Source organism: Pan paniscus, chromosome 1 (genome assembly GCF_029289425.2).
Source record: "Pan paniscus chromosome 1, NHGRI_mPanPan1-v2.0_pri, whole genome shotgun sequence".
Lineage (NCBI taxonomy): Eukaryota > Metazoa > Chordata > Mammalia > Primates > Hominidae > Pan > Pan paniscus.
In genome coordinates this window covers 175,471,654-175,498,450 of record NC_073249.2, presented here as the reverse complement: position 1 = coordinate 175,498,450, position 26,797 = coordinate 175,471,654, and the positions used below count along the sequence as shown (strand labels likewise).

At 39.1% G+C, this 26,797-nt stretch overlaps 1 protein-coding gene, 1 non-coding gene and 1 pseudogene across 4 annotated transcripts in view; 2 read left to right on the top strand and 1 right to left on the bottom strand.

The window, feature by feature from the left end:
* The window catches only part of EPS15 (epidermal growth factor receptor pathway substrate 15), a 164,972-nt gene that overhangs the window by 14,229 nt on the left and 123,946 nt on the right, over positions 1–26,797 (bottom strand). For all 3 annotated transcript variants that reach the window (XM_034965094.2, XM_034965105.2, XM_034965099.2), the window contains one exon: positions 25,773–25,839. In XM_034965094.2, the coding sequence (XP_034820985.1) occupies positions 25,773–25,839 (67 nt within the window). The remainder of the gene's footprint in view (positions 1–25,772; positions 25,840–26,797) is intronic.
* On the top strand, positions 616–19,545 carry LOC103783453 (26S proteasome non-ATPase regulatory subunit 7-like; annotated as a pseudogene).
* Positions 13,713–13,819, top strand: LOC112438311 (U6 spliceosomal RNA). Its single transcript, XR_003026765.1, has one exon. It is a non-coding gene; the product is annotated as a U6 spliceosomal RNA (small nuclear RNA).

Here is a 26,797-nt window from a genome sequence, read left to right as displayed (position 1 = left end):
CACTGCAACCTCTGCCTCCTAGATTCAAGTGATTCTCGTGCCTCAGCCTCCCAAGTAGCTGGGAATACAGGTGTGTGCCACCACACCTGGCTAATTCTTTGTATTTTTAGTAGAGATGGGGTTTCACTATGTTGGCCAGGCTGGTCTCAAACCTCTGACCTCAAGCAATCTGCCGGCCTAAGCCTCCCAAAGTGCTGGGATTATAGGCCACGTGCCCGGCTCCTGTTATTTCTGATGCTGAGGTAGCTAAGGCACAGCCTGAGTGGGGTGAAGATGCTCTCCCTGACTGCTGACAAGGGAAAAAGAGTTGGGCTCATTTCACTTGTGGGACTGAAAATTTGCTTCATGCCTTTTCTCTGTCCTGTCCCACAGCCTTTACAAGTCACAACATGTGTGCAATAGCCTCAGTTAGGTCAGATTTGACTGGAATATTGTGAAGCATATATTGTGAACAAAATTAATTTTAAAAAGGACACTTCTATATGAAGAAAATATAGTACCTTACTAAAGAGTTTTTCTACACTTTCCTCATAAATGACCTATTTAGCACTAGTCTAAAAACCGCGGAAAGACAAATCTTAGATGAATGACAAATAACTTTCTCAGACACTGATCATGGTTGATTTGAGGCAGAGGCCCGTTCAGAAAGCAGGACTCAATGAGTTCAACTTGTTCAGATCACGTGTAAGATACCTGCTGGGGGGAGTTCCAGAAACACTTTTAGAGAAACCATGCAGGTGACTTTCTTCCTCTTGGTGTACACAGGGGCTATGAGCCAGCAGAACTGGGCTTTAGTGCACATATGACCTCATTAGTACCGCCTTTTCCCAAAGAATAAAGGTAATGAATGCTTTGGAAAAATATATAAAAGTATAATTTAAAAATCATCCCTAAATCTCACTATCAGAAATAACCCTTATGAATATTTCAGCATACTTCTTTAACAGCCTTTATTCCTGGTATTTTTTTCTTACATATTTGAGATCATGCTATGCTGATACGGTTTTTTGTGAAGGTGTACATGAAAAAGCTACATTTTAGGTATATCACTTTTTATCCCTTACCCTGATTTAATCACAGTACTCATCAGTATTTGACATATATTTGTTCATTGCCTATCTTTCTTATACAAACTCTATGAAGACAGGAACTTTGTTTTGTTCACAGCTGTATCCTCAAGGCCTAGCACAAGGTCTGGAAACTAGGAGATGCTCATATTTGTTGAAAATATGCAAAGAAAAAAGGGACAGAAACTGTCTATTAAGAATCCTCCAAACAAATATAACATTTCTTAGCATAACCAGCTGAATAACAAGGAATAAGGGAAACCAATTTTAAGGCTCACAAATAATTCCCTGAAAAACAGCTATCTACCAGAAATCTTGACATATGCCACATAACAATGTTTGGTCAACAACAGGCTACATATATGATGGTGGCCCAGTAAGATTATAATTGGGCTAAAAAATTCCTATCACCTAATGACTTCATAGCCATCATAATATCCATAGTCCAATTCATTACTCATGTGTTTGTGGTGATGTTGGTGTAAACAAACCTACTGTGTTGCCAGTCGTATCAAAGTATAGCACACACGATTATGTGGAGTACACAATGCAGGCTGAGTATCCCTATCTGAAATGCTTGGGAGAAGGAGTGTTTTGGATTTCAGATTTTTGCAGATTTTGGAATATTTGCACTGTATATGCTTATAAGTTGAGTACTCCAAATCCAAAAATCCTGAAACCAAAAATGCTCCAATAAGCATTTCCTTGGAGCATCGTATCAGTGCTCAAAAAGGTTTAGATTTTCAAATTTTAGATTTTTCAGATGTTGGATGCTCAACCCGTATTTGATAATAATAATAAACAACTATGTTACTGGTTTACATATTTACTATACTATAGTTTTTAATCGTTATTTTATTATTATTTTGTTTGTTAGGCTGTTTTTTTTTTTTTAAAGACAGAGTCTCACTCTGTAGCCCAGGCTGGAGTGCAGTGGCATAACCTCGGCTCACTGAAACCTCCGCCTCCTGGGTTCAAGCAATTCTCCTGCCTCAGCCTCCTGAGTAGCTAAGATTATAGGCACGTACCACCATGCCTGGCTAATTTTTGCACTTTTAGTAGAGACAGGGTTTCACTGTTGGCCAGGCTGGTCTCGAACTCCTGACCTCAGGTGATCCACCCACCTCAGCCTTCCAAAGTGCTGGGATTACAGGCATAAGCCACCATGCCCACCCTATTTTGGTTTTTTTGAGATGGAATCTTGCTCTGTTGCCCAGGCTGGAGTGCGGTCGTGCGATCTCGTCTCACTGCAACTTCCACCTCCCGGGTTAAAGCGATTCTTGTGCCTCAGCCTCCGAGTAGCTGGCATTACAGGTATATGCCACCACACCCAGCTAATTTTTTTTGTATTTTTTAGTAGAGATTGAGTTTCACCATGTTGGCCAGGCTGGTCTCGAACTCCCAACCTCAGGTGATCCACCCACCGTGGCCTCTCAAAGTGCTGGGATTACAGGTGTGAGCCACTGTGCCCGGCCAATCGTTATTTTAGTGTTCACCTTCTACTTATACAACAAATAAGTTAATTGAAAAAGAGCCTCAGGCAGGTCCTTCAGGAGATATACCAGAAGAAGGCATTGTTATCGTAAGAGATGACAGCTTCATGTGTTTGACTGCCCCCAAAGACCTTCCAGGGGGACAAGATGTGGAGGTGGAAGACAGTGATATTGATGGTCCTGACCCCGTGCAGGCCTAGGCTCATGTTTGTTTGTGTGTTAATTTTTTTTCCTTTTTTCTCTTTTGCATCTTACATTTAAGAAAAAAGTTTAAAAGTTAAAAAAAAAGAAAGAAAAAAAGAAAAAATTTAAAAGTAGGCAAAGTTTAGATATACAGAAAGAAAATATTTTTGTACAGCTGTATAGTGTTTTAAACTAAGGGTTTATTACAAGAGTCAAAAAGTTCAAAAAATTTTTAAAGTTTTAGAAAGTTAAAAAGTTACAGTAAGATAAGGTTAATGTATTATTGAATAAAAATGTTTTTTATAAATTTAGTGTAGTGCAAGTGTACAGTGTTTATAAAGTTTACAACAATGTACAGTGATGTCTTAGGCCTTCACATTCACTGATTACTTGACTCACTGACTCACCCAGAGCAACTTCCAGCCCCGCAAGCTCCGTTCATGGTTAAGTGTCCTATACAGATGTACCATTTCTATTTTCTATACTGAATTTTTACTCTATGTTTAGATATGTTTAGATACATAAATACTTACCATTGCGTTACAACTGCCTACAGTATTCAGTATAGTATTCAAGGCTGTACAAGTTTGAAGCCTAGGAGCAATAGGCTATATGACGAATAGCCTAGGTGTGTAGTAAGCTACACTATCCAGGTTGTGTCAGTATACTTTCTGATGTTCCCCTAACCACACATTTCTCACATTTTCCCATCATTAAGCAGTGCATGACTATACATAAATTCATACCTGCCCATGCACACACATTTTTTTCATTAAAAAATTAAGTAGTCTTCACAGGAGTTGCTGCTACTGCTGGAGTTTGTGGGTTGCAGGGAGCTAGGGCTAGTGGGCGGTGTGTGTCAAGTTGTCAGAGCTGGCAGTGCGGAAGGCAGTGGTCCACCTTCCGGTGCTGCTCAGTGTGGTGGATCATTTCAACCGAATCAGCAAGGTTGGAAACCAGCAGTGCATTGTTGGTGTGCTTTTGGGGTCACGGCAGACAAAAGTACTTGATGTATCCAACAGTTCTGGAGTCCCTTTTGATGAAGATGACAAAAATCATTCTGTCTGGTTTTTAGACCATGATTATTTGGAAAACACGTATGGAATGTTTAAGAAAATTAATGCCAAAGAATAGTTGGGTGGTACCACACAGGCCCTAAACTACACAAGAATAACATTGCCATCAATGAACTCAAGAAAAGACACTAACCTAACTCAGTATTGGTATTACTGACTGAAACTAAAGGATCTGGGGCTGCCCACAGAAGCATATATTTCAGTGAGAGAAGTCCATGATGATGGCGCTCCAACCTCAAAAACATTTGAGCATGTGGCTAATGAAACTGGAGCAGAGGAAGCTGAGGCAGCTGGAGCTGAACACTTGTTACAAGACATCAAAGATGCTACAGTGGACAGTCTTTCCCAGCTGATCACAAAGAGGTCCATGGTTTGAGGAGGCTGAACTCCAAGCTTCTGGATATCAGGAGCTACCTGGAAAAAACAGCCACAGGCAAGCTGCCAATCAACCACCAGATCATTAGCTGCAGGAAGTCTTCAATCTGCTGCCAGACATCAGCCTGCAGCAGTCTGTCAAGGCCTTGTACCTGAAGATCAACGACCAAATGGCAGTGGGGTACTCTGCCTCCCTGACACATTCCATAGTTGCCCTACACAACTTCATCAACAACAAGATTGCCAATCAGGATGTAGAGAAGAAAGAAGGGCAGGAAACAGAAGGGAGCAAAAAGGATAGAAAAGATGACAAAGAGTAAGATATAGATAAGGAAAAGAGTGATGTGAAGAAAGAAAAGAAAAAGGAGAAAAAGTTAAAGATGCAGCTTTTTAAATTTGTAAATTAAAATCTTATAAACTAAACAAGTATGTCACTAGAAGGTTCTTGTTAAAAAGCTGTCCTGATTAGAGCTCTATGCCTCGGGTCACTCTTGAATGGATAGAGGGACTGATCTCAAACCTAAACTGCAGCATCAGCTGCTATGAGTTGAGGATAAGATAGCTCAGGCTTCAGATTGTATGAGAAAAATGAAGAGAATTCAACATAACATTTTTGGTACTCCTCATTCTTTTATTTATAAAACCAGGAGTTGAATTATCCCCATCTTCAAAGACTCCTGGGGTGTATTTCTGGTCTCATGGGGGCTGCTAAATGGAATGCACGAATTTCATGTGTTCTCTGCCTCATATAACACCTTGAGTTCTGACCCTTCTGAACTCTGCTGAGAATAGTGCATCATGTTTTGGACCTGTAGTTCTGGCATTCTCAGGATTTGGGATCCAGTTCCATATATTATTTACCTTCAAAGACACAATTAAATGGCTTGAGGTCAGGAGTTCGAGACCAGCCTGGCCAACATGGTGAAACCCTGTCTCTACTAAAAATACAAAAATTAGCCAGGTGTGGTGGTGCACGCCTGTAATCTCAGCTACTTGGGAGGCTGAGGCAGGAGAATCACTTGAACCCAGGAGATGGAGGTCGCAGTGAGCCGAGATTGCACCACTGCACTCCAGCCTGGGTGAATAGAGCAAGACTCCGTCTCCAAAAAAAATTAAGTGAACTTGAAGGACAGTCACAGCTTGTGGTTTCTGGAAATGATGAAAATTAAGAGAAGAAATATGAAAGAAAGCAGAGGCTAAGTAAATACATGAACACATATACGTTTAGCCTGAGTCATTGCCTGTAAAAAGGAAAACCTACTGGGTATTTTACTCCTGCTGGAGTCAAAGATGCTCTAGGGAGATCATGAGCTCCCTTCTATATCCTCAGGATGTTATAAAGATTTAATTAACAGTTGGGAAGTTCTGCATTTTCTGTCAGGAGTCAGTAAAATATTCCACACAAAAAAATTTCTGGCACTTAAACTAATCTCACAATAAAATGGAAAAATAATTTTTATAAAGTACATGTAGAAAGTAAGTATCCTGCCGGGTACGGTTGCTCACGCCTGTAATCCCAGCACTTTGGGAGGCTAAGGAGGGTGGATCACCTGAGGTCAGGGCTTCGAGACCAGCCTGGCCAACGTCTTTACTAAAAATACAAAAATTAGCCGGGCGTGGTGGCGGGTGCCTGTAATCTCAGCTACTCGGGAGGGTGAGGCAGGAGAATCGCTTGAACCTGGGAGGCGGAGGTTGCAGTGAGCTGAGATTGCACCATTGCACTCCAGCTCAGGCAACAAGAGCAAAACTCTGTCTCCAAAACAAAACAAACAAACAAACAAAAAAAACCCAGTAAGAATTCTAAATTTGCTTTCCTTAGTTTTCTTTCACAGTCTGCAATGTGTCTATTCACCAGAAGCAAATGCTAACAAGATCTCAATGTGAGGCAAAATATTTAACATACCTTTTTTGAGATGGAGTCTCGCTCTGTTGCTCAGGTGAGCAACATCTCCCAGGTTCAAGAGATTCTCCTGCCTCAGCCTCCCAAGTAGGTGGAATTACAGGTGCATGCCACCATGCCCAGCTAATTTTTGAATTTTTAGTAGAGATGGGGTTTCACCATGTTGGCCAGGCTGGTCTCAAACTCCTGTCTGCCTTGGCCTCCCAAAGTGCTGGAATTACAGGTGTAAGCCACCTCGCCCAGCCATAAAATATTTAATATACTTCTTTTTTTTTTTTTTTTTTTGAGATGGAGTCTTGCTCTGTCACCCAGGCTGGAGTGCAGTGGTGCGATCTCGGCTCACTGCAAGCTCCGCCTCCTGGGTTCACGCCATTCTCCTGCCTCAGCCTCCCAAGTAGCTGGGACTACAGGTGCCCGCCACCACGCCTGGCTAATTTTTTGTATTTTTAGTAGAGATGGGGTTTCACCATGTTAGCTAGGATGGTCTCAATCTCCTGACCTTGTGATCCACCTGCCTTGGCCTCCCAAACTGCTGGGATTACAGGCGTGAGCCACCGCACCCAACGATATTTAATATGCTTCTATCCCTATGATAACAAGTATATTTTAGAGGTTGGAGTAGAGTTATATATCATATAACATTTAAGAACAAAAATTTACTGGCATGTTTTTATTTATTTTGAAAGCTTAACAATTCCCCTGTTCCGTAGGATCAATCTTTTTGCCTGGTGGAATTCTACCTAGTGGAATAAAATAATAAGGGTAGAAGGGTACCAGTAAGGTGGGTAAATGTCTTGTGTTTGTGACTTGGGTATGTAACATCACCTCTCAGAATCTCAGTAGTTTCCAGAAGTTGGGATTTTATGAACAAGTAAACTAATTAAATAAATACATTAAAAACCTATATACATATCTCTTTTTCCCCATATAAAGTTTAAAAGATATTTAGGAACCACTGACCTGAATGACCTATATAATAATAACTAATTCTCCTTCTCCATATTCTCATAATTAAAAGTTTTCATGTCAAGTGGAATTACATTTAAGAAGACAATGTAGGAAAAGACTTACGTTGTAACTAAAAACAAAACAAAACAAACAAACCAACATAAATACATAAATAGGGCAAGAACAGGTTTGCCAACTTAACCATAGGAACTGAAAAAAACAGTCCATTCTTCATTTCACAAACAAAAGGATTTTAAAAAGAAGGAAAACAAACTTAGCAAGTACTGATACAGAAGTTGCAGCAAGTTATCCAGAAGTCTAGCTTAGATAATTGATCTATAAAGGTGGCTACACTAAACAACAGATTTTCAATGTAGACAAAGCAGTCTTCTACTGGAAGAAAATGCCATCTACAATTGTCATAGCTAAAGAGAAGTCAATGTCTGGCTTTGAAGCATCAAAGGACAGGTTGAGTCTCCTATGGGGCTAATGCAGCTGTGGCGACTTTTAAGTTGAAGCCAATGCTCATTGACCATTCTGAAAATCCTAAGGCCCTATGAATTAAGATAAATTGACAGTAGAAATAAAATAACAAAGCCTGGATGACAGCACAGCTGTTTATGGCATGTTTTACTGAATATTTTAAGCCCATTGTTGGGATCCACTGCTCAGATAAGAGATTTCTTTCAAAATACTCCTGCTAGGCTGGGCACTGTGGCTCACGTCTGTAATCCCAGTACTTTTGGAGGCCAAGGCGGGCAGATCACTTGAGGTCAGGAGTTCGAGACCAGCCTGGCCAACATGGTGAAATCCTGTCTCTACTAAAAATACAAAAATCAGCTGTGTGTGGTGGCATGTGCCTGTAGTCCCAGCTACTTGGGAGGCTGAGGCAGGAGAATTGCTTGAACCTGGGAGGCAAAGGTTGTGGTGAGCTGAGATTGCACCACTGTGTTCCAGCCTGGGCAACAGAGGGAGACTGTCTCAAAACAAACAAACAAACAAAAAAACCCAAAAATCTGCTCACTGACAATGCACCTAAGTCACCCAGAGCTCTGATGACGATGTATAAGGAGATGAATGTTGTTTTCATGCCTGCTAACACAACATCCATTCTTGCAGCCAGGCAGTAATTCTTGCAAATCAAGGAGTAATTTTGACTTTCTAGTTTTATTATTTAAGAAATACACTTTATAAGGCTATAGCTGCCATAGACAGCCATTCCTCTGATGGATTTGGGCAAAGTACACTGAAAACCTCCTGGGAAGGATTCACCATTCTAGATGCTATTAAGAACAGTGTGACTCAGGCCAGGTGTAGTGGCTCACGCTTGTAATCCCAGCACTTTGGGAGGCTGAGGCGGGGTGGATCACCTGAGGTCAGCAGTTCGAGACCAGCCTGGCCAACATAGTGAAACCCTGTCTCTACTAAAAATACAAAAAATTAGCTGAGCGTGGTGGCGGGCGTAATCCCAGCTACTTGGAAGGCTGAGGCAGGAAAATCATTTGAACCCAAGAGGCGGAAGTTGCAATGAGCCGAGACAGCTCCATTGCACTCCAGCCTGGGCAACAAGAGTGAAACTCCGTCTCAAACAAAACAAAACAAAAACAGTGTGACTCATGGAAGGAGGTGAAAATAGCAATAGTAAGAGGACTTTGAAAGAAGTTACATCCAACCATCATGGATTACTGATGGATTCAAGACTTCAGTGGAGGAAGTAACTGCAGACGTGGTACAAATTAGTAAGGGAACTTCAATTAGAAGTAGAGCCTGAAGATGTGACTGAATTGCTGAAATCTCATGATAAAACTGGAACCAAAGAGGAGTTGCCTCTACAGATAAGAAAGTGATTTCTTGAGATAGAATGTACTCCTGGTGAAGATGCTGTGAACATTGTTAAAATGAGAACAATGGATTTAGAATATTACATAAATTTAGTTCGTGAAGCAGTGGCAGGATCTAAAAGGACTGATACCAATTTTCAAAGACTATCTTGTGTGGGTAAAAGGCTATCGAACAGTGTCACATGCTAAAAGAAATCGCACAGGAAAGGAAGAGTCAATTGATGTGACAAACTTTAGTGTTATTTTAAGAAATCGCCACAGGCACCCCAACCTTCAGCAGCTAACACCTTGATCAGTCGGCAGCCACCAATATCGAGGCAAGATCCTCCACCAAGAAGATTACAATTTGTTGAAGGCTCAAATAATCATTAGCTTTTTTTTTTTTTTTTTTTTGAGATGGAGTTTCACTCTTGTTGCCCAGGCTGGAGTGTAATGGCACTATCTCAGCTCACTGCAACCTCAGCCTCCTGGGTTCAAGCAATTCTCCTGCCTCAGCCTCCCAAGTAGCTGGGATTACAGGCACCCGCCACCATGCCTGGCTAATTTTTTGTATTTTTAGTAGAGACGTGGTTTCACCATGTTGCGCAGGCTGGTCGTGAACTCCTGACCTCAGGTGATTCACCCACCCCCGCCTCCCAAAGTGCTGGGATTACAGGTGTGAGCCACCGTGCCCGATCATTAGCTTTTTTTTTTTTTTTTTTTTTTTTTTTTTTTAGCAATGAAGCATTTTCTAATTAAGACACGTGCATTTTTTAGACATGTTACTGCACACTTAATAGACCAGAGTATAGTGAAAACATAACTTTTATATGTGACTTCTTTTATTGCAATATTTGCTTTATTGTGGTGGTATGGAAAAGAACCCATGCTGGGCCAGGTGCAGTGGCTCACACCTGTAATCCTAGCACTTTAGGAGACTGAGGTGGGAGGACTGCTTGAGCCCAGGAATTCGAGACCAGCCTGGGTTCCTAAAACAAAACCAAACCATAATGTCTCCAAGATATGGCTGTACTTGATTTTGGTTTCTCCATCTAAAAAAATCTAATTCATCCAAGGAAGGAGTTGTAAGATACACATTTTAGAACAAGAATTTTGCATTCTCAGAGTAGTTGACAGCACTTTAAAGCACCAATGCACTCTAATTTGTTAAAATTTGGATAATAATATATACGAATACATATACTTAACGAGATGTAGTTCTTAAAAGTTCAAAGACACTTTAAAAATACGTAACTAAAATTTGCCAACTTCCTGAAGACCTCTCTGGAAGTTAGTTTTGTGGAAGGTAATATGAAATTCTGGCCCACAGGATGTCTAAGGTTTCTTCCAGCTCTAAGTTTGAGGGGAAAAAAAAGAACAATGGAGACACCCCCACACTAATCTTTATACCGGAAAGAAAGAGGCAGAGAGCTTATTTGAAGAAATAATGGCCAAAACTCCCCAACTTTGAGGGAAGACATGGATATATAAAAAGGTCAACAAACTCCACATAGGATAAACTCAAAAGAGTCCTATACTGAGTTACATTATAACCAAACTGCTGAAAGACAGAAACAAAGAGAGCATTGTGAAAGCAGTGAGAGAAAACTGACTCATCATGCACAAGGGATCCTCAATAATTTTTTTTTTCTTTTTGGATGGAGTCTCGTTCTGTCACCCAGTCTGGAGTGCAATGCTGCCATCTCGGCTTACTGCAACCTCTGCCTCCCGGGTTCAAGTGATTCTCCCGCCTCAGCTTCTGGAGTAGCTAGGACTACAGGCGCAAGCCACCACACCCGGATAATTTTTGTATTTTTAGTAGAGATGGAGTTTCATCATGTTGGCCAGGCTAGTCTCAAACTCCTGACCTCAACTGATTCTCCCACCTCGGCCTCCCACAGTGTTGGGATTACAGGTATGAGCCACAGTGCCTGGCCAGGATCCTCAATAAAATTATCAGTGAATTTCTCAGCAGAAACCTTGAACGGAGTAGGGGAATATATTGAAGGGTTCGAAAAAAACACTGTCAACTGAGAATTCTGTATGTGGTAAACTGTCCTTCACAAACAAGAGAGAAATTAAGATATTCCCAGATAAACAAAAACTGAATGGTTCATTACCACTAGACCTACTCTATAAGAAATGCTAAAGGGGCTGGGAGCGGTGGCTCATGCCTGTAATCCCAGCACTTTCGGAGGCCAAGGTGGGTGGATCACGTAAGGTCAGGAGTTTGAGACCAGCCTGGCCAACATGGTGAAACCCCATCTCTACTAAAAATACAAAAATTAGTGAGGCATGGCTGGGTGTGGTGGCTCATGCCTGTAATCCCAGCACTTTGGGAGGCCAAGGTGGATGGATCACTTGAGGTCAGGAGTTCGAGACCAGCCTGGCAAACACGGTGAGACTCCATCTCTGCTAAAGATACAAAAATTAGTGGGGCATGGTGGTGCGTGCCTGTAGTCCCAGCTACTTGGAAGGCCGAGGCAGGAGAACAACTTGAAGTGACAGGGGGAGGATGCAGTGAGCCAAGATCTTGCCACTGCATTCCAGCCTGGAGTGAGACTCTGCTTCCAGGAAAAAAAAAAAAAAAAAAAAATTAGTCGGGCATGGTGGTAGATGCCTGTAATCCCAGCAACTAGCGAGGCTGAAGCAGGAGAATCGCCTGAACCCAGGAGGCAGACGTTGCAGTGAGCCGAGACTGCGTCACTGCACTCCAGCCTGGGCAACAAGAGCAAAACTCTGCCTCAAAAAAAAAAAAAGGAAAAAAAAGAAATGCTAAAGGAAGTCATTCAAGTTGAAATGAAAGGATGTTGGACACCAAATGAAAATATAAAGTTCTCTCCGATAAAGGTAAATATCAACATATGGACAAATATAAAAAATAGTATTACTATAATACTGGCTCACAACTGAACTTTAGAAGTAAATTGTGACTTTCAACCACATAAAGTGGGGAGTGGAGTTGTAAAGGAGTGGTTTTGAATCCAATTGAAATTAAGTCTTATCAGTTTAAAATAGACTGTTATAATTGTAGGATGTTTTGTGTAATCTCCATGAAACACAGAGAAAAGAGTAAAAGGAAATGAGGAGGGAATAAAAAATGTCACTACAAAAAATCAACTAAACATAAATGAAGACCGTAATAGAGGAAATAAGGGACATAAAACTATAGGACATACAGAAACAAACAGCAAAATGACAATAATAAGTCCTTCCCTATCAGTAATTACTTTAAATGTGAATGGATTAAACTCTCTAATGAGAAGACACAAACTGGTAGAAAAAAAATGCAAAATACAACTACATGCTGTATAAGAGAGATTCACTTTAGATCTAAGGACACACATAGTTTGAAAGGGAAAAGATGAAAAAAAGATATTTCATGCAAATAGAATATCAAGAGAGCAGAGATATCTTAATATCAGAAAAAATAGACTTTAACTCTACAACCGTTACAAGAGACAAAGATGGACATTATACAATAAAGGGTCAATTTACCAATATGATGTAACATTTATAAACATACATGCACCAAACATGCTTCTTCAATATATACATTAAACACTGACAGAACTGAAGGGAGAAACAGACAGCTCTATAGTAACAGTTGGAGACTTCAATATCTCACTTTCAATGTGAATAAAACAGAAGATCAATAAGGGGAGAGAGGACTTGAACAACACTTTAGATCAACTGGACCTAACAGATACATACAGAACACTCCACCCAACAATAGCAGAATACACATTTTCTCAAGTACATATCTAATGTTCTCCAAGACAGAACATACTTTAGGCCATAGAACAACTCTTAATGAATTTTTAAAAATTGAAATCATAAAAATATCTCTTCCGGCCAGGTGCGGTGGCTCATGCCTGTAATCCCAACACTTTGGGAGGCTGAGATGGGCAGGTCCCTTGAGATCAGGAGTTCGAGACCAGCCTGGCCAACATGGTGAAACCCCGTCTCTACTAAAAATACAAAAATGACACGGGCGTGGTGGTGGGCGCCTATAGTCCCAGCTACTTGTGATGCTGAGGCAGGAGAATTGCTTGAACCCGGGAGGCAGAGGTTGCAGTGAGCCGAGATCGCGCCATTGCACCCCAGCCTGGGTGGCAGAACGAGACTCTATCTCAAAATAAAAATAATAAATAAATGTATCTCTTCCAATTAAAACAGAATAAAACTAAAAATTAACAGCAGAAGCAAAACTAGACGACCTACAAATAGGTGGAAATTAAATATCACGCTCAACCAATTGGTCAAAGAAAAATCACAAAGAAAATTAGAAAATATCTTGAAACAAATGAAAATGGAAACACAGCATTACCAAAACTAACGGGATATAGCAGCAAAAGCTGTGCTGAGATAAACTTCTAACTATAAATACTTAAAAAAGAAGAGCTCAAATCAACAACCTAACTTTACACTGTAAAGGACCTAAAAAAAGAAAAGCAAGCTAAACTCAAAGCTAGCAGAAAGAAATGAATAATAAAAATTGGAGCAGAGACAACACAGAGAATAGAAAAATAGAGAAAATCAATAGAACCAAGAGTTTGTTCTTTGAAAAGATCAACAAAATTGACATTCCTAGATGGGCTAAGAAAACAAGACTCAATAACTAAAATCAGAAATGAAAGAGGAGACATTACTAGTAATTTCACAGAAATAAAAAGGATTGTTAACACAGTGCTATGAACAATTATACATCAACAAACTGAATAATATAAATGAGAAGAACAAATTCTGAGAAACACAAGTCATGGAAACTGAATCACAAAAACAAAGAAAATCTGAATTGACTCATAACTAATAAAGAGATTGAATCTGTAATCAAAAACCTTCCAACAGTGCTCACTTCGGCAGCACATATACTAAAACTAGAAAGATACAGGGAAGGTTAGCATGGCCGCTGTGCAAGGATAACATGCAAATTCTTGTGGCATTCCATATTTTTAATTTTTTTTTTTTTTTTTTTTTTGAGACGGAGTCTCACTTTGTGGCCCAGGCTGGAGTGCAGTGGCGTAATCTCGGCTCACTGCAACCTCCACATCCCGGGTTCAAGAGATTCTCCTACCTCAGTCTCCTGAGTAGCTGGGATGACAGGCGCCCACCACCACGCCTGGCTCATTTTTGTATTTTTAGTAGAGATGGGGTTTCACCATGTTGGCCAGGCTGGTTTTGAACTCCTGACCTCAAGTGATCCACCCGCCTCAGCCTCCCAAAGTGCTGGGATTACAGGCGTGAGCCACTGTGCCCGGCCACCATTATTTTTAAAATTAACAAAACAAAACACTTCCCAACAAAGAAAAGCTCACGATTACATGACTTCACGGGTGAATTCTATCAAACATTTAAAGTATAATCAAAACCAATCTCCCTCAAACTCTTCCAAAAAATGAAGAGGCAGGAACAATTCCATACTCATTCTGTGAAGCCAGTATTACTCTGCTATCAAAGCCAGATGAAGACATATAGATGAGAAAAGAAAACTATAGATCAATATCCTTTATGAATATTTTTGTAAAAATCCTCAACAGAATTCAACAGCACATTAAAGGGATTATACACCATGTCCAAGTGGGATTTATTCCTGGAATATAAGAATGGTTCAACATACAAAAATCATTCAATGTAATACACCACATTAACAGAATGAGGGGAAAAATACAACACCAATCATTTCAATGGATGCAAAAAAAGTATTTGACAGAATTCAAAACCCTTTCATGATAAAAACACTCAACAAGCTAAGAATAGAAGGAAAACTACCTCAACTTAATAAAGGCCATATATGAAAAGCCAACAGTGAATATCACACTCAATCTTGAGAGGCTGAAACCATTTCTCTACAATAAGGAACAAGACAAGGATGCGTGCTCTTACCATTTCTACCACTTCTATTCAATACAGCAGCAGTTCTCAACCTTTCTGGCACCAGGGACCGGTTTTGTGGAAGACAATTTTTTTAGGACTTGGGGGTGGGATGAGGGGAATGATTTCAGGATGAAACTGTTCCACCTCAGATCATCAGGCGTTAGATTCTCATAAGGAGTGCACAACCTAGATCCCTCACATGTGCAGTTCACAATAAGGTTCAAGCTCCTATGAGAATCTAATGCTGCTGCTGATCTGACAGGAAGCGGAGCTCAGGCATTAGGTACTGCTCACTTGCCCATCACTCACCTCCTCCTGTGCAGCCTGGTTCCTAACAGGCCACAGACTGGTACTGGTCCATGGCCCAGGGTTTGGGGATCCCTGCAATATAGTAGTGGAAGTCCTAGCCAAAGCACTTAGGCAAGAAAAAGAAATAAAAGGCATCCAGATTCAAAACAAAGAAATAAAATCCGTTTGCAAATAACATGCTCTTATATGTAGAAAACCCTAAAGATTCCACCAAAAAACAATTAGAACTAATAGTTGAATTTGGCACAGTAGCAGGATACAAAAATCAACATATGAAAATCAGTCATATTTCTATATACCAACAATGAACAATCTGGAAAGGAAATTAAGAAAACAATTCCATTTACAACAGCATCAAAAAGAATGAAATACTTAGGAATTAACCAAGGAGGACTTGTATACTGACAATACAATACATTCTGAAAGAAATTAAAGACACAAACAAATGGAAAGACATCCCATGTTCACAGATTAGAAGACTTAATATTTTTAAGTTGGTAATATTACCCAAAGATATCTACAGATTCAATGCAATCCCTATCAAAAATCCTAATGACTTTTTCTTTTGGCAGAAATAGAAAAATTCATCCTAAAATTCATATGGAATCTCAAGGAACCTGAATAGCCAAAGCAGTCTTTTTCTTTTTCTTTCTTTCTTTCTTTTTTTTTTTTTTGAGACAGGGTCGGGTTCTGTCACCCAGGCTAGAGTGCAGTGGCATGATCTTGGCTCACTGTAATCTCTGCCTCCTCGGCTCAAGTGATCCTCCCACCTCAGCTTCCCAAGTAGCTGCAAGTACAGGTGCATGCCACTATGCCTGGCTAATTTTTGCATTTTTTTGTAGAGACGGAGTCTCACTATGTTGCCCAGGCTGGTCTTGAACTCCTGAACTCAGTCATTGGCCAGGCTGGTCTTGAACTCCTGAGCTCAGGCGATCCACCCACCTTGACCTCCCAAAGTGCTGGGATTACATGCATGAGCCACTGTGCCCAGCCCAAAGCAGTCTTAAAAAGGAACAACAAAGTTGGTAGTCAAACTTCCTGATTTCAAATCTTATTTCAAAGCTATAGTAATTAAAACAGTGAGGAACTGCATAAATACAAACCATATAGATCAATGGAACAGAATACAGAATCCAGAAATAAACCCTCACATATATGGTCAAATGATTTTCAAGAAACGTGCCAAGAACAAACAATGGAAAAAGGACGGTCTTTACAAGAAAAGATGATGGGAAAACTGAATATCCATACGCAAATGAATGAAGTTGGACTCTTACCTCACACAATATACAAAAATTAACTCAAAATGGATTAAATACCTAAATGTAAGAGCTAAAACTATAAAACTTATCGGGGAAATGCTTTCTGATATTGGATTTAGCAACGCTTTCTTGGTTATAACACTAAAAGCAAAGGCAACAACAACACAATAGATAAAATGAGCTACATCAAAATTAAAAACTTTTGTTCACCAACGAACAGTATTAACAGAATGAAAAGGTAACCCACAGGACGGGAGAAAATATTTGCAAATCATTTATCTGATAAGGGGTTAATATCTAGGATATATTAAAAATTCAACAAAAACAACCTGATTTAGAAATGGGCAGAGGACTTGAATAGGTATTTCTCCATAGAAGATATACAAATAGCCAATAAGCATATAAAAAAAGGCACTACATACTAATCATTAGGGAAATACAAATCAAAGCAATAAGATACCACTTCACACCCACTAGGATGCCTATAAAACAGAAAGTAGTAAGGGTTGGCAAAGATGTGGAAATATTGGAACCACTGTGAACTGTTGGCTGGTGTATAAAATGGTATGGCTGCTGTGGAGAATAGTATGATCATTTCTCAAAAAACTAAAAACAGCATTACCATATGATCCAGCAATTCTACTCTTAGAATTATACCCAAAAGAACTGAAAGCAGGGACTCAGATATCTGTACCCTCACATTCACAGTAGCATTATGCACACAAACAAAATGTGACGGCAACTAAGTGTCCATTAATGAATGAACAAATAAACAAAATGCAGTATATACATATAATAGAATATTATCAAGTCTGAAAAAGGTTAAAAATTCAGATACATTCTACCATATGGATGAACCTTGAGGACATTATGGTAAATGAAATAAGTCAATCACCAAAATACAAATTTTTTTTATGATTCCACTTATATGAAGTATGCAGAGTAGTAATGATGGTTGTTAGGGTTTGGTGAGAGGGAGGATAGGGAGTTATTATTTAATGGATACAGAATTTCAGTTCTGGAATATGAAAAAAGTTCTTGAGATGGATGGTGGTGATGATTGCACAACAATGTGAATGTACTTAATGCTCGTGAACTGTACATTTAAAAAAGGTTAAAATGCCAAACTTTATGTTATGTATATTTTACCACAATTTAAAAAAACTACTTATCATAACAAAATAAATAATGTCTACCCACTAGACTCCCATTACATGTTCTCTGAGAAGAGGAGCTGGCTCATTTTTTCATTCAATAACATACGCCCAGGCATATTTTCAGGTTCTTGGGTTATATCAGTGAAAACAAAGATCGCAATTCCTTCTGGAGCTTAATTTCTAATAGGATGAAAAGGAAACAGATAAGAGAAAAGTAAAGTAATTTATATAATAAGATGGAAAGTAAGTTACAATGAAAGAAGAAAAGTAGAGAATAGTAATGTGGGAGCACTGAGCTGGGTAGTGGTACTTGTAAATGTCAGACAGAGTGGCCTGAATAAGCTTCACTGAGAAGGTGATATCTGAATTAAGATTTGTCAGCGGTCAGCAGCATTCACGGTTCAAGAAAATCCGCTGTTCTGCAGCCACTGCTGCTGATACCCAGGCAAACAGGGTCTGGAGTGGACCTCTAGCAAACTCCAACAGACCTGCAGCTGAGGGTCCTGTCTGTTAGAAGGAAAACTAACAAACAGAAAGGACATCCACACCAAAAACCCATCTGTACATCACCATCATCAAAGACCAAAAGTCGAGAACTACGTGAAGAATGCAGAAGCCTCAGCAGCCAATGTGATCAACTGGAAGAAAGGGTAACAGTGATGGAAGATGAAATGAATGAAATGAAGCAAGAAGGGAAGTTTAGAGAAAAAAGAATAAAAAGAAACGAACAAAGCCTCCAAGAAATATGGGACTGTGTGAAAAGACCAAATCTACATCTGATTGGTGTACCTGAAAGTGACAGGGAGAATGGAACCAAGTTGGAAAACACTGCAGGATATTATCCAGGAGAACTTCCCCAATCTAGCAAGGCAGGCCAACATTCAGATTCAGGAAATACAGAGAACGACACAAAGATACTCCTCGAGAAGAGCAACTCCAAGACACATAATTATCAGATTCACCAAAGTTGAAATGAAGGAAAATAGGTTAAGGGCAGCCAGAGAGAAAGGTCGCGTTACCCACAAAGGGAAGCCCATCAGACTAACAGCGGATCTCTCAGCAGAAACTCCACAAGCCAGAAGAGAGTGGGGGCCAATGTTCAACATTCTTAAAGAAAAGAATTTTCAACCCAGAATTTCATATCCAGCCAAACTAAGCTTCATAAGTGAAGGAGAAATAAAATACTTTACAGACAAGCAAATGCTGAGAGATTTTGTCACCACCAGGCCTGCCTTACAAGAGCTCCTGAAGGAAGCACTAAACATGGAAAGGAACAGCCAGTACCAGCCACTGCAAAATCATGCCAAATTGTAAAGACCATTGAGACTAGGAAGAAACTGCATCAACTAACGAGCAAAATAACCAGCTAACATCATCATGACAGGATCAAATTCACACATAACAATATTAACTTTAAATGTAAATGGACTAAATGCTCCAATTAAAAGACACAGACTGGCAAATTGGATAAAGAGTCAAGACCCATCAGTGTGCTGTATTCAGGAAACCCATCTCACATGCAGAGACACATATAGGCTCAAAATAAAAGGATGGAGGAAGATCTACCAAGCAAATGGAAAACAAAAAAAGGCAGGGGTTGCAATCTTAGTCTCTGATAAAACAGACTTTAAACCAACAAAGATCAAAAGAGACAAAGAAGGCCATTACATAATGGTAAAGGGATCAATTCAACAAGAAGAGCTAACTATCCTAAGTATATATGCACCCAATACAGGAGCACCCAGATTCATAAAGCAAGTCCTTAGAGACCTACAAAGAGACTTAGACTCCCACACAATAATAATGGGAGACTTTAACACCCCACTGTTAACATTAGACAGATCAACGAGACAGAAAGTTAACAAGGATATCCAGGAATTGAACTCAGCTCTGCACCAAGCAGACCTAATAGACATCTACAGAACTCTCCACCCCAAATCAACAGAATATACATTATTTTCAGCACCACACCACACCTATTCCAAAATTGACCACATAGTTAGAAGTAAAGCTCTCCTCAGCAAATGTAAAAGAACAGAAATTATAACAAACTGTCTCTCAGACCACAGTGCAATCAAACTAGAATTCAGGATTAAGAAACTCACTCAAAACCACTCAACTACATGGAAACTGAACAACCTGTTCCTGAATGACTACTGAGTACATAATGAAATGAAGGCAGAAATAAAGATCTTCTTTGAAACCAACGAGAACAAAGACACAACATACCAGAATCTCTGGGACACATTCAAAGCAGTGTGTAGAGGGAAATTTATAGCACTAAATGCCCACAAGAGAAAGCAGGAAAGATCTAAAATTGACACCCTAACATCACAATTAAAAGAACTAGAAAAGCAAGAGCAAACACATTCAAAAGCTAGCAGAAGGCAAGAAATAACTAAAATCAGAGTAGAACTGAAGGAAACAGACAGAAAAGCCCTTCAAAAAATTAATGAATCCAGGAGCTGGTTTTTTGAAAGGATCAACGAAATTGATAGACCGCTAGCAAGACTAATAAAGAAAAAAAGAGAGAAGAATCAAATAGACGCAATAAAAACTGATAAAGGGGATATCACCACCGATCCCACAGAAATACAAACTACCATCAGAGAATACTACAAACACCTCTATGCAAATAAACTAGAAAATCTAGAAGAAATGGATAAATTCCTCGATACATACACCCTCCCAAGACTAAACCAGGAAGAAGTTGACTCTCTGAATAGACCAACAACAGACTCTGAAATTGTGGCAATAATCAATAGCTTACCAACCAAAAAGAGTCCAGGACCAGATGGATTCACAGCCAAATTCCACCAGAGGTACAAGGAGGAACTGGTACCATTCCTTCTGAAACTATTCCAATCAACAGAAAAAGAGGGAATCCTCCCTAACTCATTTTATGAGGCCAGCATCATCCTGATACTAAAGCCAGGCAGAGATGCAACCAAAAAAGAGAATTTTAGACCAATATCCTTGATGAACACTGATGCAAAAATCCTCAATAAAATACTGGCAAACGGAATCCAGCAGCACATCAAAAAGCTTATCCACCATGATCAAGTGGGCTTCATCCCTGGGATGCAAGGCTGGTTCAATATATGCAAATCAATAAATGTAATCCAGCATATAAACAGAACCAAAGACAAAAACCACATGATTATCTCAATAGATGCAGAAAAGGCCTTTGACAAAATTCAACAACCCTTCATGCTAAAAACTCTCAATAAATTAGGTATTGATGGGACGTATCTCAAAATAATAAGAGCTATCTATGACAAACCCACAGCCAATATCATACTGAATGGGCAAAAACTGGAAGCATTCCCCTTGAAAACTGGCACAAGACAGGGATGCCCTCTCTCACCACTCCTATTCAACACAGTGTTGGAAGTTCTGGCCAGGGCCATTAGGCAGGAGAAGGAAATAAAGGGTATTCAATTAGGAAAAGAGGAAATCAAATTGTCCCTGTTTGCAGATGACATGATTGTATATCTAGAAAACCTCATTGTCTCAGCCCAAAATCTCCTTAAGCTGATAAGCAACTTCAGCAAAGTCTCAGGATACAAAATCAATGTATAAAAATCACAAGCATTCTTATACACCAATAACAGACAAACAGAGAGCCAAATCATGAGTGAACTCCCATTCACAATTGCTTCAAAGAGAATAAAATACCTAGGAATCCAACTTACAAGGGACGTGAGGGACCTCTTCAAGGAGAACTACAAACCACTGCTCAATGAAATAAAAGAGGATACAAACAAATGGAAGAACATTCCATGTTCATGGGTAGGAAGAATCAGTATCGTGAAAATGGCCATACTGCCCAAGGTAATTTATAGATTCAATGACATCTCCATCAAGCTACCAATGACTTTCTTCACAGAACTGGAAAAAACTACTTTAAAGTTCATATGGAACCAAAAAAGAGCCCGCATCGCCAAGTCAATCCTAAGCCAAAAGAACAAAGCTGGCGGCATCAAATACCTGACTTCAAACTATACTACAAGGCTACAGTAACCAAAACAGCATGGTACTGGTACCAAAACAGAGATATAGATCAATGGAACAGAACAGAGCCCTCAGAAATAACGCCGCATATCTGCAACTATCTGATCTTTGACAAACCTGAGAAAAACAAGCAATGAAGAAAGGATTCCCTATTTAATAAATGGTGCTGGGAAAACTGGCTAGCCATATGTAGAAAGCTGAAACTGGATCCCTTCCTTACACCTTATACAAAAATTAATTCAAGACGGATTAAAGACTTAAACGTTAGACCTAAAACCATAAAAACCCTAGAAGAAAACCTAGGCATCACCATTCAGGACACAGGCATGGGCAAGGACTTCATGTCTAAAACACCAAAAGCAATGACAACAGAAGCCAAAATTGACAAATGGGATCTCATTAAACTAAAGAGCTTCTGCACAGCAAAAGAAATTACCATCAGAGTGAACAGGCAACCTACAAAATGGGAGAAAATTTCTGCAACCTACTCATCTGACAAAGGGCTAATATCCAGAATCTACAATGAACTCAAACAAATTTACAAGAAAAAAACAACCCCATCAAAAAGTGGGTGAAGGATATGAACAGACACTTCTCAAAAGAAGACATTTATGCAGCCAACAGACACATGAAAAAATGCTCATCATCACTGGCCATCAGAGAAAAGCAAATCAAAACCACAATGGGATACCATCTCACACCAGTTAGAATGGCAATCATTAAAAAGTCAGGAAACAACAGGTGCTGGAGAGGATATGGAGAAACAGGAACATTTTTACACTGTTGGTGGGACTGTCAACTAGTTCAACCATGTGGAATTCAGTGTGGCGATTCCTCAGGGATCTAGAACTAGAAATACCATTTGACCCAGCCATCCCATTATTGGGTATATACCCAAAGGACTATAAATCATGCTGCTATAAAGACACATGCACACGTATGTTTATTGCAGCACTATTCACAATAGCAAAGACTTGGAACCAACCCAAATGTCCATCAATGATAGACTGGATTAAGAAAATGTGGCACATATACACCATGGAATACTATGGAGCCATAAAAAATGATGAGTTCATGTCCTTTGTAGGGACATGGATGAAACTGGAAATCATCATTCTCAGTAAACTATCGCAAGGACAAAAAACCAAACACCGCATGTTCTCACTCATAGGTGGGAATTGAACAATGAGAACACATGGACACAGGAAGGGGAACATCACACACCATGGCCTTTCGTGGGTTGGGGGGAGGGGCGAGGGATAGCATTAGGAGATATACCTAATGCTAAATGACGAGTTAATGGGTGCAGCACACCAGCATGGCACATGTATACATACGTAACTAACCTGTACATTGTGCACATGTACCCTAAAACTTAAATAATAATAAAATAAAATAAAATAAAAGATTTGTCAGAGGTAGTAGAGATTATCATGTGAACATACGGAGAAGGATCATCCCAGGAAGAGGGAACAGCTAGTGCAAAGGGCCAAAGAACATGGGTCTGTTGTTTGAGCAGCAGCAAGAAGACCAGTGTGGCTGGAACACAGTGAGTAGTGGGAATAATGATGAGATATTGTTAGAAAAGTGCAGGCCACTGTAAGGCTTTTACTGGATATAAGTTGAAGGTAGAGTCAATAAGATTTCCTGACAGATTAGAGACAGAGGAAGAGCAAAAGAAGAACCAAGGATGATTCTAAGATTTTAGGCCTGGACAACATTAAAGATGAACCATGAAGATGTGGAAGGTGCCAAGAAAAGCAGGTTTAGGAAGGAAAAATAGCTGCTTTGTGTTAGACTTATGCATTAGATATATCTATCAGACATTCAAGTGGAGATGCCAAATAAATAGCTGGAAAAATGAGCCTGGGGTTCAGGAAAGAGATGTGACTAGAGATATAGATCAGTGTATCAGCAGTATTTGAAGCCACAGATGAGTTCCCCCAAGGGAGTACAGATAAAAAAGAAAAGAGGTCCAAGGACTAAGACTTGGGACAACACAATATTAAGAGGTTGAGAAAAAGAGGAAATACCAACAAAGGAGATTAAGAAAGAATGACCAAAGAGGCAGGTGGAAAACCAGAGACCTCATTTGAATTGGATACATCTAATACTACTACTTTAACCTTCTGAAAACTGTTTCATCTCTCCACGCCTGGATTTTCCTTGTCTGTATAATAAACATAATACAAATAATCTAACGTAGTTGTTGTGAGAATTAAATGGGACCAAGAAGAGAAAAATGATTAGCATGTTGACTGCTGGAACTCTGCAAGTGTTCAATAAATAGTAGCCATTATTATTATAATTAATGATAAATCTTTGCCCCCTCCTAGGCTATTAGCATCATTTATTCTACCACTTTACAGGAAATGAATTAGGAACTGGAATTTAAGCAGAAGATCAACAGAGGTATTATAAATCTTTAATGCAACACTGTAACCTACCACTTCAGCCTTGACTATTCCTCTATCTTGCAAAAAAAAGAGAAGTAGCTCTTGCAAAAATGTGTTAAGTTTTTCCTTGAATATGCCCTATATGTTCTGCCTCCATTCCTTGTTCACATTGTTCTTTTTGCTCCACATAATCTCTTTCCATATTTACCTGCTAAAATACTAGCCCACGCTTTCAAGGCATACCACAAAAGCTACATTCCACTTTGATATCATTAATGATTTATCCTTAATGTGATCTCCCCTTCCTTTAATCTCTGCTGGTTTAATTAACTCTTATGGCACTTACCATTTCCTTGGTGTGGGCAATCATAAACGTATTAACCTTTCATTTTATTCTCTTAGGTTATCCTTTTTAATTCTATAGTACCCCTAGCAATATAATCAGCTTAATAATGAGGGTATAAAAAGAGCACATGTACTTAAAAAATATGTAATTTAACCACTGTTAATACAATAAGCCTTTTAGAAGTCTCATTTGCTCTCATTCTAAGTTTCTGTTTAAATCAATATCCAGCCTACATTAAATCTTATTTTCTACATATCTCCTTTTTGTATTCCTCACTCTTGCTACTCATGTTGGGAGTTAATTTCCAACCCGAAAACAATGCACTCTGCTAAATCTCATCTTGTTACAATTTGTTCATTATAAGAAACCCAATCTGTTTTTTAGAGGCAGCCTTTTTTTTGGAGACAGAGTCTCACTCTGTTGCCCAGGCTGGCGTGCAATGGCACAATCTCGGCTCACTGCAACCTCCACCTTCTGGCAATTCTCCTGCCTCAGCCTCCCAAGTAGCTGGGATTATAGGCACCCACCACCATACCTGGCTAATTTTTGCATTTTTAGTGGAGACGGGGTTTCAGCATGTTGGCCAGGCTGGTCTCGACCTCAAGTGATCTACCTGCCTTGGTTTCCCAAAATGCTGGGATTACAGGCGTGAGCCACCGGGCCCAGGCTCCTGTAAAGGCATTTCTACTATTCTTTTTCTATGTTCATAATCCTTAATTAGTCACAATTAATACATTTGTATACTGAACAACTCACTCTGTATTCACCTAGAAAAATAAAGTGATCTATTTTCAGCATAATATTAAGAGTATTTACACATTTGAGTTTACCTTCCTCAAATTTTCTGCTCTCCCATCCCAAATGATAGCTGGTCTGTTTATTTGTTTTGTTTTAAATGAACAGTAGAAAAGAAGCAGAGTTACTTTGTTGAAAAAGCTTTTTGTCAGACCTAATATTGAATCTTGGCTTTACCTGGTTCAAATCTATTAAACTGTACGATCTTGATGAACACTGCTTAATATTCTGGTCCTCAGTTTATGTTTAAAATGAGATTACTATTTAAAAAGTTATTAAAAGAATAAATAAAAAATTTGATACCATAAATGAAGTATGAAGACTGGATGCTAAAATAACATTTAGCTTTTCTCTGTATTATTAACAGAACCCATTTGTATTTGTAAAGCAATTTTCATTTTCTACTGGAAGCCACTAATCTTTTAACTTAGACCAAGATCCGTAACAGTCAATGCTGACTTTGAAGCTGCCAAGCAACACAGCATTTTATAAAGCAAAACATTTTTATTGGTTTACTGATACTGGGTAGAGTTCATATTCTAGTGTAATATTCAACATGAACAATAAATGAAAGAATGAAAGATAAGTAGAAAGTGATATACAAATGCTTATTATTGGTAAATTACAATTGGATATAATTATGCAATAATTTTAAAGCTATAAATAACAGGACAAATATATTTAGAGACAAAGAAAAAAGAATCTTAAAAAAAAATGTTTAATGTTCAATGAAGTTGATAAATTATTTATTTACCTGAATCACTTGCTGCAACAACTGTTCCACCAGGAGCAAAAGGATCATTGTGCTTCAACGTTTCTACCTAAACAAAGCATACAAAACCATGAATGAGAGAGGCAACACTTCACAGCTGAAATCTCATCACCACTCCAAAGAATATATTCTTTACAAATTCTTAATTAATTAAGGAATATAGACATTAGGAACAAATGTTTCCCCATAGTGATCTGCAATCTTACTAACTGGAAATAATACATATTATTTTCTAATCTTAACTGTGAAATATAACATCTATTCAGAAAAGTACATGAAACAGATCTATGGTTTAACAAGTAAGTATCAAGTGAACACTTGTGTAGTCATCTTCCAGGAAACTGCCAATACCTCAGAAGTCTTCATGTGCCCCTCTATAATCACAATCCTGACTTTGGTGATATTCGTTTATTTTTTTCTTCATAATCTTGCTAGTTGTATAGATGTACACTGTTTTAACTTTTTACTTCTTTTTTAGAGACAGGGTCTTGCTCTGTCACCCTAGCTGGAATGCAGTGGTGTGATCACAGCTTACTGTAACCTCAAACTCCTGGGCTCAAGTGATCCTCCTGCCTCTCTCCTGCCTTAGCCTCCTGAATAGCTGGGACTACAGGTGTATGCCACCATACCTGGGTAATTTTTGTTATTATTTGTATAGATAGGGTCTTGCTATGTTTCCCTCAAACTCCTGGCCTCAAGAAATCCTCCCACCTTGGCCTCCGAAAGCACTGGGATTTTAGGTGACAGCCACCACTAACCTTTTATCTTGGAATAATTTACATTTACATAAGAGTTGTAAAGATAGTACAGAGTTCCCATACACTTTTCACCCAGTTTCCCCTAATGTTAATATCTCACATAATTATAGTACATCTATTAAAACTAAGAACACTGGTACAAAACTATAAACCATAGATTTTATTAGATTTCACCAGTTTTTCCATTAATGTCCTTTTTCGATTCCAGAATATCATTTTACGTTTAGAATGCACACACTATTTTAATTC